Raw genomic sequence first — 13,053 nt, forward strand, 5'->3', positions numbered from 1 at the left:
CTAGATTTTCCTCCTCCTTTGTTCTGTTTACAACAGGCCCCTTAACATTTCTTGCAGTATTGGTTTGGTTTTAATGAGTTCCTTGAGTTTCTTTTTGTCTGGGAAGCTTTTTATTTCTTCTTCAATTTTAAACTATAGCCTTGCTGGATAAAGAAGTCTTGGTTGTAGGCTCTTGTTTTGCATTACTTTGAATATTTCTTGCCATTCCCTTCTGGCCTCAAGTGTTTCTGTTGAAAAGTCAGATATCATCCTTACGGGGGCTCCTTTGGAGGTGATGGACTACTTTTCTCTTGTAGCTTTTAGTATTCTTTCTTTAACTTTGGTATTCTAATTATGATGTGTTTTGGTATAGGCCTCTTTGGGTTCCTCTTTAATGGGACTGTCTGTGCTTCTTTGACTTGTGTGACTTTTTCCTTCATCGATTTAGGGAAGTTTTGTTTTTTGTTTTTTTTTTCTGTATTTTCTGAAACGGGGAGGCAGTCAGACAGACTCCCACATGTGCCCGACCGGGATCCACCCGGCATGCCCATCAGGGGGCACTGCCCATCTGGGGTGTCACTCTGTTGCAACCAGAGCCATTTAGCACCTGAGGCAGAGGCCATAGAGTCATCCTCAGCGCCCGGGCCAACTTTGCTCCAATGGACACTTGGCTGCAGGAGGGGAAGAGAGAGACAGAGAGGAAGGAGAGGGGGGGGGTGGAGAAGCAGATGGGCGCTTCTCCTGTGTGCCCTGGCCGGGAATCGAACCCTGGACTCCTGCACGCCAGGCTGACGCTTTACCACTGAGCAAACCGGCCAGGACCTCAATTTAGGGAAGTTTTCAGCTATGATTTCTTCATCAGGTTCTCTATTTTTTGTTCTTTCTCTTCTCCTTCAGGAACCCCTATGATGCAGATGTTGTTTCTCTTCATGTTGTCACAGAACTCTCTTAGAATTTCCTCAGACTTTTTGAGCCTCCTTTATTTTTGTTGCTGTGCTTCTGTGCTTTCTTTTATCTGTCCTCTAAATCTCTGATTTGATCCTCTGCTTCATCCAGCCTGCTGTTAATTTCTTCTAGTGTAGTCTTTATTTCTGATATAATATTTGTCATCTCTGACTGATTCTCTTTTAATATTTCCATATCCTTTTTTGTACTTGCTATTTATTTAGGTGTTCGTAATGACCATCCATTGTTGTTCTAAGATCCCTAAGCATCCTTACAATCATTATTTTGAACTCCACATTTGGAAGTTTGGTTATTTCCATATCACTCAGTTCATTTTCTGGAGGTTTCTCTTGTGGTTTCATCTGGATTGCACTTTTCTGTCTTCTCATTATTTCTGTGTGTTTGGGTGTTTTCTTTGTAGAGCTGGTTGAGTCTAGGCTTGGTGTTGTCTGCCTCCAGTTTTCAATTGTGTTATTTCTAGGTTTTCTTGGGTTGGCATCAGGTATTACTTGTATTCCACTTTGGGATTTGGGCTGCTTTGAAGTCTTGATTTGTTTGTTTCTTAACAGGTGATAGTCTTGTTTACTGGTCTCAGCAGGGGGCTTATTTGAAACTGTATCCAGGAATGCGGTGGCTGTAACCTGAGACTCTGAAGGCCTCTTCTTCTAGTTTCTCTCTCTGGGTTCAGGGTGTTTTCTCAGCTTCAGTAGGGAGAGGTGTATCTCAGATCTCCATGGAGACCTGAGTTACTGCCTCTCCTCCCCACTTTTTGTTTTCAGCTGTGTCTTCTTGTTCTGATTGGAGCTGGAGAAATGTCTGGAGATCTGTGACCCGGAAGCACTTTGTCTTTTGTTCTGTGGAAGGATCAGCCCCTTTCCCAGCTATGGCCACCTCCAGCACTGGATGAGTCAGCTTCTCAGGTCGTCCCCTGCATTCCTCTGCCCCTCACCGTTTGTCTCTCTCTCTCTCGCCCCTTTCTTTTTGGAAGACAAGCTGGCCCTTTCAACACACCTGGTTCCCTGGTCACCAGTTAAGTGGCTGTGAGCAGTATTTTCTGCTCTTTTCCTTGGAGTAAGAGCCCTCTGGGCTCTCAGCCTCACTCCCACTCTGTTCCTGTAAGCAGAGGAGATTCAGGCGCTCCCTACCAGGTTTGTTGTGGTTTCTTCTTTGCTCCTTGGTTTTTGAGAGCTGTTCTTGTAGTCCAGAATTGGTTTTCAATGCTGATTGTTCATAAATTAGTTTGCAATACAGTTCGATGGTGTGAGCTGGGAGTCTGTGCATCTGCCTACTCCACTGCCATCTTCAGGTCCCCAGGCAACCTTCAGAAGCCTCCTGCTTCTGAGTGACTCTTTGCTGTGACTGGATTAGGAGAGCCTCCGGTGGGTGGGCTAATTGCTTCCCTTTGCTGGTGTTGCTTCTCCCAGGAAAAATGGCCACTTTAGTTTTGGTGAATGACTCAGCACTGGAGTGGCCCTCCCCCACAGTGTCTCTCCCTGGGCCTCCGAGTTTTCAGTCTCCTCTTGCAACTCCAGGCCTCTCAGCTCTTTTCCATCACTGGAGCCCTGGGTAAGTGTCTGTGAATGAGATTTTTTTGTGCGGCCCCTTTAAGACAGAACCTAGGTCGGAGGGTTCTCTCTTTTTCTCGCAAACAGTAATTCGGTTCTTTTCTCAGCTACATACCTTCCATACGATTTTTCTAGTCTCTGGGGCTCTAGGCTGGAGGCTGGGGCTCCGGGCCTAGAGCTGAGGACCCACACCTCTCAGGGAAACCCACCCCACTGTGAGATTCCCCCTGGGCCGCCGCTCACTCCTGGGAGCAGGGCAGCCCTTTCTGCATCTCCACCCTTCCTACCATTCTCAGTGTGGCTTCTTCATTGATCCTTGCTTATAGATTCCTCTTAGTTTGGTCCAGAATTGGTTTTTCAAGATGATTGTTCTTAAACTAAGTTGTAATCCAATTTGGTTCTGGGACGTGGGAGTTGGAATATCCGCCTACTTTGTCGCCATCTTCTGGATCCTCAGTTAACACTTTTTGTGGAGATTTTTTCTGCTCTGTCATTTGGGGCCTGTTTCTTTTTTTGTACATTTTGGCTGCCTCTTTGTGTTTGTTTCTATGTATTAGATTAATCTACTATGATTCCCAATCTTCATGCAGTGGCCTTATGTAGTAGGTATTTTTTTGGGTCCATACTGGACTGGTGCAATTTTCTTGATCACCTGAGCTGGGTCCTCCGGGAATGTCTCTTGTGTGGATATGTTGGCCCTCCTATTCCAATTGAGTCTTAGTTGCTATTGGCTTGCGTGTGTGATCAACCGTCAGACTGGCTGCCAGTGAGGCTCTACCTTGATCTAAGCATGCAAGCTGCTGTGTGGCTGCTGACCACAGAAGGCGAGTTTGCTTCAGCTGGGTTTGGTGCCTGACAAGATCTTCCTTTGGGTATGCTGCTTGTGAAACTAATTGGTACCTGCTCTGATGTTTCTGAAGCTTGCCACTGGGTTTGTTGGTTCTGGGCTTCTTGGGAGGGAATCTGGTACATGCTGATATAAGACGCTACGTGTGACTGGCCCTCAGCAACTTGTTTGGAGCTATACATGATCCATAATTTGTGGCTGCTTCTGGGCATAGGTTTGCATGGGAAGGAACAATCTATACACCAAGGTTCACTTCTACCAGCACTGGACCCAGGTACAGGTCAGCAAAAGTCCCAAGGAACATGACCAGGCAGTGGCGCAGTGGATAGATTGTCTGACTGGGATGTGGAGGACCCAGGTTTGAGACCCAGGGTCACCAGCTTGAGCGCGGGCTCATCTGGTTCAAGCAAAGCTCACCAGCTTGGACCCAATGTCGCTGGCTCGAGCAAGGGGTTACTCGGTCTGCTGCAGCCCCACAGTCAAGGCACATATGAGAAAGCAATCAGTGAACAACTAAGGTGTCACAACAAAAAACTGATGATTGATGCTTCTCATCTCTCTTTGTTCTTTTCTGTCTGTCTCTTATCTATCCCTCTCTCTGTCTCTGTAAAAAAAAAAAAAAAAAGCTCAAGGAACTGCGAGTCTGCCTTTGGGTGCTTCTGTGTGTACACTGCCTATTAGGTTCAGTCACTGAGAGTCTCTGGTGGAGTTGGGAGAATGGGGCTATTAGCTCTCCTCTGAGGGGAGGAGCTAGTCAGGTTTCAGGGAAGATGAGGGGTGTGGCTCCACCCCTGAACCCTTTTCATATCTCTTCCCTTCTTACCAGTCGTGATGTGGGTTCTTTTGTTAATCCTGGGTTATAAAATTCCTTTTCATTTAGTCTTGGGTTGGTTATTCAGGATGAGATTGTTCTTAAATTTAATTGTAAGTCCAGTTGGTCCTGGGAGGGAGTGTAACATCCACTGATTCCACCATCATCTTGGATCCCTCCAGACCTTGCCCTTTTTTTAAAAAGATTTTATTTATTCATTTTATATGGGGGAGGGGTAGAGAGGGAGTGAGTGAAAGGGGGGAGAGGAGCCTGAAGCATCAGCTTATGCTTCCATATGTACCATATTTTCCCATGTATAAGACACACCTTGATTTTGGGGCCTGAAATTTGAAAATAATATGTATTACATAAAGGTATTAAACTCAAGTTTTATTCATCATAACATTCATCCAACTCTTCATCCACACGAAAAAGTGGGAAATGCAAGTAAAAAATCTACAACCACTGTATAAGATGCACCCAATTTTTAAACCCCAAAATTTTTGAGAAAAATTGTCTTATATATGGGGAAATATGGTAATTGCTTCCCATATGTGCCTTGACCAGGCAAGCCCAGGTTTTGAACTAGAGACCTCAGCATTGCAGGTAAACACTTGATCAACTATTCCACCACAGATCAAGCCAGACCTTGCTTTTTAATTCTACACTTGCCTTTTAAAATGCCCTCTTGTGTTCTCATCTGACATTCCTGTGCTATCATCATGAACACAAGGCCAAAAGTTAGCTCATTTTCTTTCCTAACATCAACTTCTGACTTGACTGCTTCTTTAAAGAGACCTTCATTCTTGGGTGTGTGTAAATCTTAGCCCTCCTGGTGTCCTCATTTTCTCCTGTGACCCATCACTGACTGGTCAAGTCATTCAGCAGGCTTTCGCACTTTCTTTCTTTCCTTTTCCTTTGACCATGGTTAACAGCATCGTCCTTGGAGCCCTGCGCCTTCTGTGTCATCCCTTTCTAATCTGGACTGCAGTTCATGCTGCCAAAACATTCTTTTATCATAATAGTCCGTGATTTAAAAATCTACCATATTCTCTCTATTAATGTTGCCATAGTGATACTTCTGTTGTACACATGGACAGTACTGCTGTCATATGAATCAAAATATTCAAGATCCTAGAAGGCAGATGATTGAACTGTTCAGATGACTAAATGGATTTGAATAGTGAGAAAATGGAACTTTTAGAAATTAAAAAAATGTGACAATTGAAATATTAAAAGAAAACCTCAATGATAAGTTGAATATCAGATTAAAGACAAAGAATAAACTGGATGACATATCATAAGAAGTTATTCTGAATGTATCTCAGAGAGACAGAGATGAAAAATTTGAGAGGTTGAGAAGCATGGAAGATACCATGAAAGCATGAAGTATATGTGTGTTCAACTTTCTTTCTGTTCTTATTTTTTTGGTCTGCTGTTCTACTAATTAACTGAGAATACCCTTCTCTGACTGGATTTGTTTATTTTTTCCTCAGTCTATCAGCATTTGCTATACATACTATTTGAGGCATAATTTCTAGTTGCAGTACAGATTTAGAAATATTGTATGTTACTTTGAATTGACTTTTTTATCATGAAGAATTTTCTCTATCTCTAGGTAATGCTATTTTTTCCATCCTCAAAGTTGATCTCTTGCCTGTTCTTAATATAGCTTTACTGATTTTCTTTTAGTTAGTGTTTGAATGGCATGTCTTTTTCAACTTTTGACTTTTGACCTCCCCATCCCCATATCCATATGTTGGTGTCCTCTTATAAGTGGCATGTAGTATTTTTAATAGTTTTTCAAATCTAACCTTATAGTTTCATTTGGAGCATTATTCCACAATAATTTAACATAACTGATATAATTGTGTTTATTATCTTACTGTATTTAAGTTTATTATCTTACTTTCTAGGTGTCTTTAAGTCTTTCAGGCTAGCTGGGTTTTTGTGGGGGGTTTTCTGTGTTTTTTTTTTTTTTTAACAGAGTCAAAGAGAGTCCGAGAGAGGAACAGATAGGGACAGACCTACAAGAATGGAGAGAGATGAGAAGCATCAGTTTGTTGCAGCATCTTAGTTGTTCATTGATGGCTTGCCAGCGACCTTGGGCTCAAGCTGGTGAGCCTTGCTCAAACCAGATGAGCCCGCACTCAAGCTGGCAACCTCGGGGTTTTGAATCTGGTCCTCTGTATTATAGTCCAGTGCTCTATCCACTGTGCCACTGCCTGGTCAGACCAGGCTAGTTGTTTTTAGTATCCCATTTTTCTCCTTCAGATTGGCATTTTTGCACTCATTTGTAATATTTTAATATTGACAGCCTTTATCTATAGTTTAAAATGTAGCATTAATTTCAAATTTTACCCTCTGTTATGCATTTTGCTCCTTCTCAGTTTGTGCCATTGTTGTGTATTTGAATTCCATGTTATAAGTATGTATTTTATATATATTAGATATATATATATATATCTGTAAGTCTATACATATTATCTCTTTCAGATGTATTGTAATTATTTTACCCAGTTTTATTTATTTTATTTATATGTATTCATATATATTTTTTATTCACTTAGATTTATCCAAATAATTATCCTTTTTTTATATTTTATACCTTTCCTAATCTCTGATGTAGGATTATTTTTCTTCTGAGTAAAGATTAAATAACTTTTAGTATTCCCCTTAGCTCAGATCCCCTGGAAAAATGTTCTTATTTGAAAATGTCTCTATTCTGTTTTCATTTTAGAAATAAATTCTTTCAGATGCTACATTGGTAGCTGTTTTCTTACTATACATTTCATATTTTGTTCTGTGTTTCTGGATTGCTAAGAGAATTCATGCTAAGTCATATGGTTGCTTCTTTAGAAGAAATGTGTCCTTTATTCTCTGGATGCTTTTAAGATTTTCTAATTGTCTTTGGTTTTCAGCAGTTTAATTGTAAGATACTTTGCATTTATCCTGCTTAAGTTACCTTGTGATTCTTAAATCTGTGGGTTGATATCTTTTATCAGTTTTGGCAAAATTCTCAGCTATTCTTTCCTCAAATATTATTTCTATCCCTTTTTAATAATCTTTCCTTTGCATTTCCAGCCATGCACAGGGTAATTCTTCCATTGTATTCTCTCTCTTACTTTCTTTTCTGAAATAGTCATCCTCTCTAGCTTCATTCTGGATGTTTTCTTCTGATGTTTTTTATTCCAGTTTTCTCTTCATCTGTGTCCGTTCTGAGTTTTTAATTTTGGTTGTTTTATTTTTTCCAATTTCATCTTTTTCGTATACTTTAACTGTCTTGTATTTTTAAACTCTTGTCTATTTTTTATGGTTTTGTTAGTATTGTCTTACAGGTTTTTGATTTTTATTAATATACTACATATCAAGTTAACCAGACTATTCATACAAATAATTTTGGTTTATTATGATTTTTTTTCTCCAGGGAGGATTTATGTTTACTTTCCAGGAGGAGGATAGCATGATATACCCTGGTACTACTGGACTTGGGTTACATGGTTGTCTACATTTGTCAGAATTCATCAAATGGTCCAGTTAACATTGTGCATTTCATTGTTTATAAATTTTACCTAAAGTATCATAAATAAATGTTGAACTCTCATCAGTGATAGGCTTGCTGAAGAGTTTAGGGGTGAAATGTACTGATGTCAGGAGCTTTCTTTGAAATGCATCAAAATAAAATGGATTGAAAGAAAGATAGAGAGGTGGATTGACAGATGTGTGATAAAGCAAATATAGAAAATGCTCATGTTAGATTCTAGGAAATGGGTATATAGATAGTCTCAATAAAAGTTTTCCAACTTTCTGTATGCATGAAAATATTTGTAATAAAATTTGGAGCAAAATTAGAATGGGATGTGTTTATTTTTGTCATACTCCTTTTTATCTTTGTTGGTCTTTCTACAACATACATCAGAATATTTGATACATTGATGTATTGCAATCTTGTTATAACACCAACTCCTCTATTCTGGAATTTATGGCACCTGACCACCATCTATGAAGGTATATATATATATATATATATATATATATATATATATATATATATATATGGTCTACTGGAAAGTTCTGTCCATTTTTGGAATAAAACAAAATACAAATTTTTCTATCAATAAACTTTATTAAATAATATAATTGCCATTATTATTAATGATTTCTTGCCAGCGTGAGGGTAATTTGTATATCCCATTTTTGAAAAATGTTTTATCTTTTGATGCGAAAAATTGAACCAGTGCTTGTTTGATATCTTCTTCATTTTTGAATTTTTTGCCCTTCAAAAAATTTTGTAAGAACAAAAACAAGTGATAGTCGGAGGGTGCTAAGTCCGGGGAATATGGTGGATGCGACAGACATGCTTCTGTAGCATTTCTTCCTTGTTAAAATTTGTAAAAATTACAGTGGCATAAATGGACTTTATCAGTAGCCATGGGTACACTATTGCTTCACACATAAGACTAACGTGAATCAACTTTGTTTTAGTCAATTTGCTACGTCAGTATGTATACATTAAGTGATAAAAATAGAGAGGCGCACTCATATGCCAAATAAACATGTGCTTACATGTTGAAACTTGTGATAGAAAAGGACAGAACTTTCCGGTAGACCAATATATATATATTTTTTATTTATTTTTTTTACAGAGATAGAGAGAGAGGCAGAGAGAGGAACAGACAGGGACAGACAGGAACGGAGAGATGAGAAGCATCAATCACTAGTTTTTCGTTGCGCATTGCGACACCTTAGTTATTCATTGATTGCTTTCTCATACGTGCCTTGACCGCGGGCCTTCAGCAAACTGAGTAACCCCTTGCTGGAGCCAGCGACCTTGGGTCCAAGCTGGTGAGCTTCTGCTCAAACCAGATGAGCCTGCGCTCAAACTAGCGCCCTCGGGGTCTCGAACCTGGGTCCTCAGCATCCCAGTCAGACGCTTTATCCACTGCGCCACTGCCTGGTCAGGCTATGAAGGATTATATATTACTTAAACCTTTGTTGCATTGATCTCTGCCTCTAATTGGATCCTGAAGCATAAAGCTTTAGAAAATGGTATTAAAACAAATTTTTGAAACTTGAGATCAAGACCTGGATTTATTGCTAATTAACTCTATAACCTTGGGAAAATATCTCAGTTGTTCTGAATCTCATCTTAATTTTTTATCTGTGGAATTAAAGCATTCATCAGAGTGTTGAGTATTTCTTTGTGGTCACCCCTCATACAGAAATACTTCTTAAAGTTGATACTAAAAGGGAAAATGTATTTTCCCTTTACATTTTTTAAGTTCACTGCATTAGCTAAAAACTTTTATGTGTAAATATGTAAAAAGATTCTTAATGTTAAAAAAGTACACATAAATAAATATAATGACACAACTGGCTGGTGCTTTCATTAAAATCGGTATCTCTGTTCAGTGATGTGCTGGTAAATATTGGACACCTGGCTCTCAAAGAGGAAGGAAGGGAGGGAGGGAAGGAGGAAGTAAAAGAAGAAAGAAAGAAGGACAAGGAAGGGGAAAGGCAAAGACAAAAAAAAAAAAAAGAAAATGATAGCATTTGCAGACTTCTGTGGTACAAATACTTTCACCGTGGCTATTTCAAGCTACCAAGATAGACGTCACTGAATGTGGAATTGGAAGAGATATGGCAGTTGATTTTAACTGGCTGTACTAGTATGTCTCTTATCTTATAATCTATATCTGATTCACTGGGAAAAGTCTCCAGTTGTCCAATTATTATTTTTACATAGGCAGTTAGACTATCTATATAGGTCTGCATTTTAGTTTTTTTGTGGAAAAAGTATTCAGAATATAGAAGGTATTTTCAAATTGCATTATATTTTCTGGCCCAATTATGAAAATGCCTTTTGTCTTCAGAAAAATGTGATGTACACAGAAATATGTGGCCCTGCTTAGTATATTATAAGCTGTATGTTCTAAAGGACAAAGTCTGAAATTGGTTATGGTAATTGGAAGTGTCTGTTTTATGGCCCTGTGGTGATCTGAGTTTGTGCAGAGTTAAAGGGAATATTCTCGTTTCATTTTAGGCATTTTTGTTGCCTTCCTGTGACATAGCTGTAACAAGGAAAGTAGTTCAAGTGTACAGAAAGTGGATCCTCCAGGATAAACCTGTGTTCATGGAGGAACCAGATAAAAAAGAAGTTGCCCAAGAAGATGCTGAAAAATTAGGATTTTCTGAGACTGACAACAAGGAGGTAATATTTTATCACGTTTCAGTTGGGAGTATGTATATTTAAGCAAAGTATATCTGCTTTATCAAAGATCCCAGGCAGGTCCATCTCTTTTTTTTAATTTTTATTTTTTATCATTTTTGATGCTCTCAGGGTGCTGAGTTCCCTGAGGACCTGCGTCAGGGAGGTTGTGTCTGTGCTGTACTCAAGATCATCAGTTATCTCCTCACCCTCAGGCTAGGTCCACGTGTGCACTGCAGCTTCACTATTCACCATTGCAAGGAATTGTTAATAAACCATCCTATTTTACACATCTCTGTCTGAGCCTAAAACTGTCACTGCCTTATCGTTGGCATTTTTAAAAAGCATTTGAGAAACTAAATGTCGAATGTTTTGGCAGCCTTTTCTTGTGTGGTGGCCCGTTGCCGAAGCAGGTGGGATGATACACACTTGACAGGACTAGCTCAGTAATGAGTGTTAGCTACACCGTCAGTAAGCCTCACTGCAGGTCTGGATACTGGCGTTACAGAGCGGGTGCTCTCAGAATGGGCCTCTCAGTCTGTGTTTGATAAAAGTTACAGGCTGAATTAATCTAAAACAACAGAGAAGGGACTTCTTCTTGAAACACAAAAGAAACTTGTCATATTTATATTTCTGGCATGCTATTTTAAAATCTAGTCTAAGAAATTATTTCTAAAAATGTTTATCCTAGCAATTGACAACAAGCATTTAAAAATATTTGTCATTGAAGGCATCTGTAAATATCTGTACTAATCACTTAAATATCTGAACTAATTACATAATTTTGATTTTTCTGATATTTGTGAAGTCATTTTAATAACTAGTCAGGAGGTAAAAAATAAATGGGTAAACAAATGGAATTAATCACACATTTTAAGGGTCTACGTTAAGTGCTCATTCAGTCATTGGATGTTTATTTCAACAAATACCGACAGGCACTCTCTAAGTACTGGAGATAGAGCAGTGAACAAAATGGAAAAAAGAAACTTGCCCTTCTAGAACCTAGTTGAGAATTCTGGTTAACATAAGGAATTAAATGTACAAATGTCCACTTCTTCCCTGTTAACTCATTGTTATTTTCTAAAGACTGTGTCTGAAAGTTCCGGTCATAAGCGGTCTTCCAGCTGGGGACGAACGTACTCGTTCACGAGTGCGGTGAACAGAGGGTGTGTGGTGGAAGAGGAGAACAGGAACGTGCGAGCCGGGGCCCAGGCTCTGCTGCAGGTAGGCGCCGCCGCACGGACGCAGGGGCGTCAGTCGGAGTCAGTCTGAACATTTGTGTTTTGAGATAGCATCCTTAATGTTTGGTGATATTTTTAGCCATCTGGCAGTAAACAGTGCTTAAATTCTCATTCTAAGTTTTCTTTCTAATTTCTCATTTTTAATTTGTAAAGATTTTTTTCTAGTCAAAGGAGATATATGAACTGACTGCACATTTTAAAGAGGAATACAGTGAATGTAAAACGACTGAGATTTAAATCTTAACAATATCCTCATAACACGTAGGGGTAATTATTTATCTAGACTCTAATTTGCAAGATAAGCATGGTTAATTATATAATCTTTTAAGTCATATTCCTTTTAAAAATTGCCTGTGTTTATGAAGAACGATGATTAATGCAATACTATTTAGATAGTTATCTATATGAATTTATGAAACAGAACTGATACCATTTGGTAACATTGGAGAGAATGACTTGGGCTCATCACTTAATTTCCCCAGACCTCAGGATTTTATCTCAGAAATAGGAATTGGGGAATTACCTCTTGGTCCCATCCTGCTTAAATGTTATGAGGATAATTGAGAACACAGGGTGCCTCTGCCTACTCATCTCCCTGGCACTGCACCCCCTCCCATACCCACGTTTATAGCTGGCTCCAGGTGGGCCTCCCACACAGAGCGCAGGCGTGGAGTCTGTAGAGGGTGCGGGCATGGCATGCCGGTTACCTCGTTTCCAGTAACACTGTTTTTATCATCTGGCTCTCGATACGATTTCTTATCATGGAATCCTTTGTTTTCAGGTTAATTAGTAGTTTGATACACTGCCACTAATGAATTTTTTGGTTTTTATTGGAAATGGGCAAATATTTTAAAATTAACTTTTTTGTATTTTTCTGAAGCTGGAAACGGGGAGGCAGTCGGACAGACTCCCGCATGCGCCCAACCGGGATCCACCCGGCACGCCCACCAGGGGGCAATGCTCTGCCCATCCAGGGCGTCACTCTGTCGCTACCAGAGCCACTCTAGCACCTGGGGCAGAGGCCAAGGAGCCATCCCCAGCGCCCGGGCCATCTTTTGCTCCAATGGAGCCTTGGCTGTGGGAGGGGAAGAGAGACAGAGAGGAAGGAGAGGGGGAAGGGTGGAGAAGCAGATGGGCGCTTCTCCTGTGTGCCCTGGCCGGGAATCGAACCCGGGACTTCTGCACGCCAGGCTGATGCTCTACCACTGAGCCAACCGGCCAGGATCTTAAAATTAACTTTTTAAAAAATAATCAAAATGACTTTACTTTAGTAGCTTCAAAGAACTTTGGTGCAGCTCACAAATATAACCTATGTCCCCACCAAAGAAATGCATTTAGAAGTCCCTGCTCTGAGTCCCTTGGTCACCCTTCCCCCAGGTGGATGCCAGATTGCAGGTGCCAGTTACCTCCTTGGGTTCAGAAGAGTGTTGTTTGTTTTCTGAAAGGATGAGTTATAT

At 39.9% G+C, this 13,053-nt stretch overlaps 1 protein-coding gene across 3 annotated transcripts in view; it reads left to right on the plus strand.

Annotated features, from left to right (window-relative positions):
* The window catches only part of RALGAPA2 (Ral GTPase activating protein catalytic subunit alpha 2), a 379,248-nt gene that overhangs the window by 115,469 nt on the left and 250,726 nt on the right, over positions 1-13,053 (plus strand). For all 3 annotated transcript variants that reach the window (XM_066386989.1, XM_066386988.1, XM_066386990.1), the window contains exons 11-12: positions 10,191-10,358; positions 11,442-11,579. In XM_066386989.1, coding sequence (XP_066243086.1) covers positions 10,191-10,358; positions 11,442-11,579 — 306 coding nt within the window. The remainder of the gene's footprint in view (positions 1-10,190; positions 10,359-11,441; positions 11,580-13,053) is intronic.

This window comes from Saccopteryx leptura, chromosome 5 (genome assembly GCF_036850995.1).
Source record: "Saccopteryx leptura isolate mSacLep1 chromosome 5, mSacLep1_pri_phased_curated, whole genome shotgun sequence".
NCBI classification, from domain to species: Eukaryota; Metazoa; Chordata; class Mammalia; order Chiroptera; family Emballonuridae; genus Saccopteryx; species Saccopteryx leptura.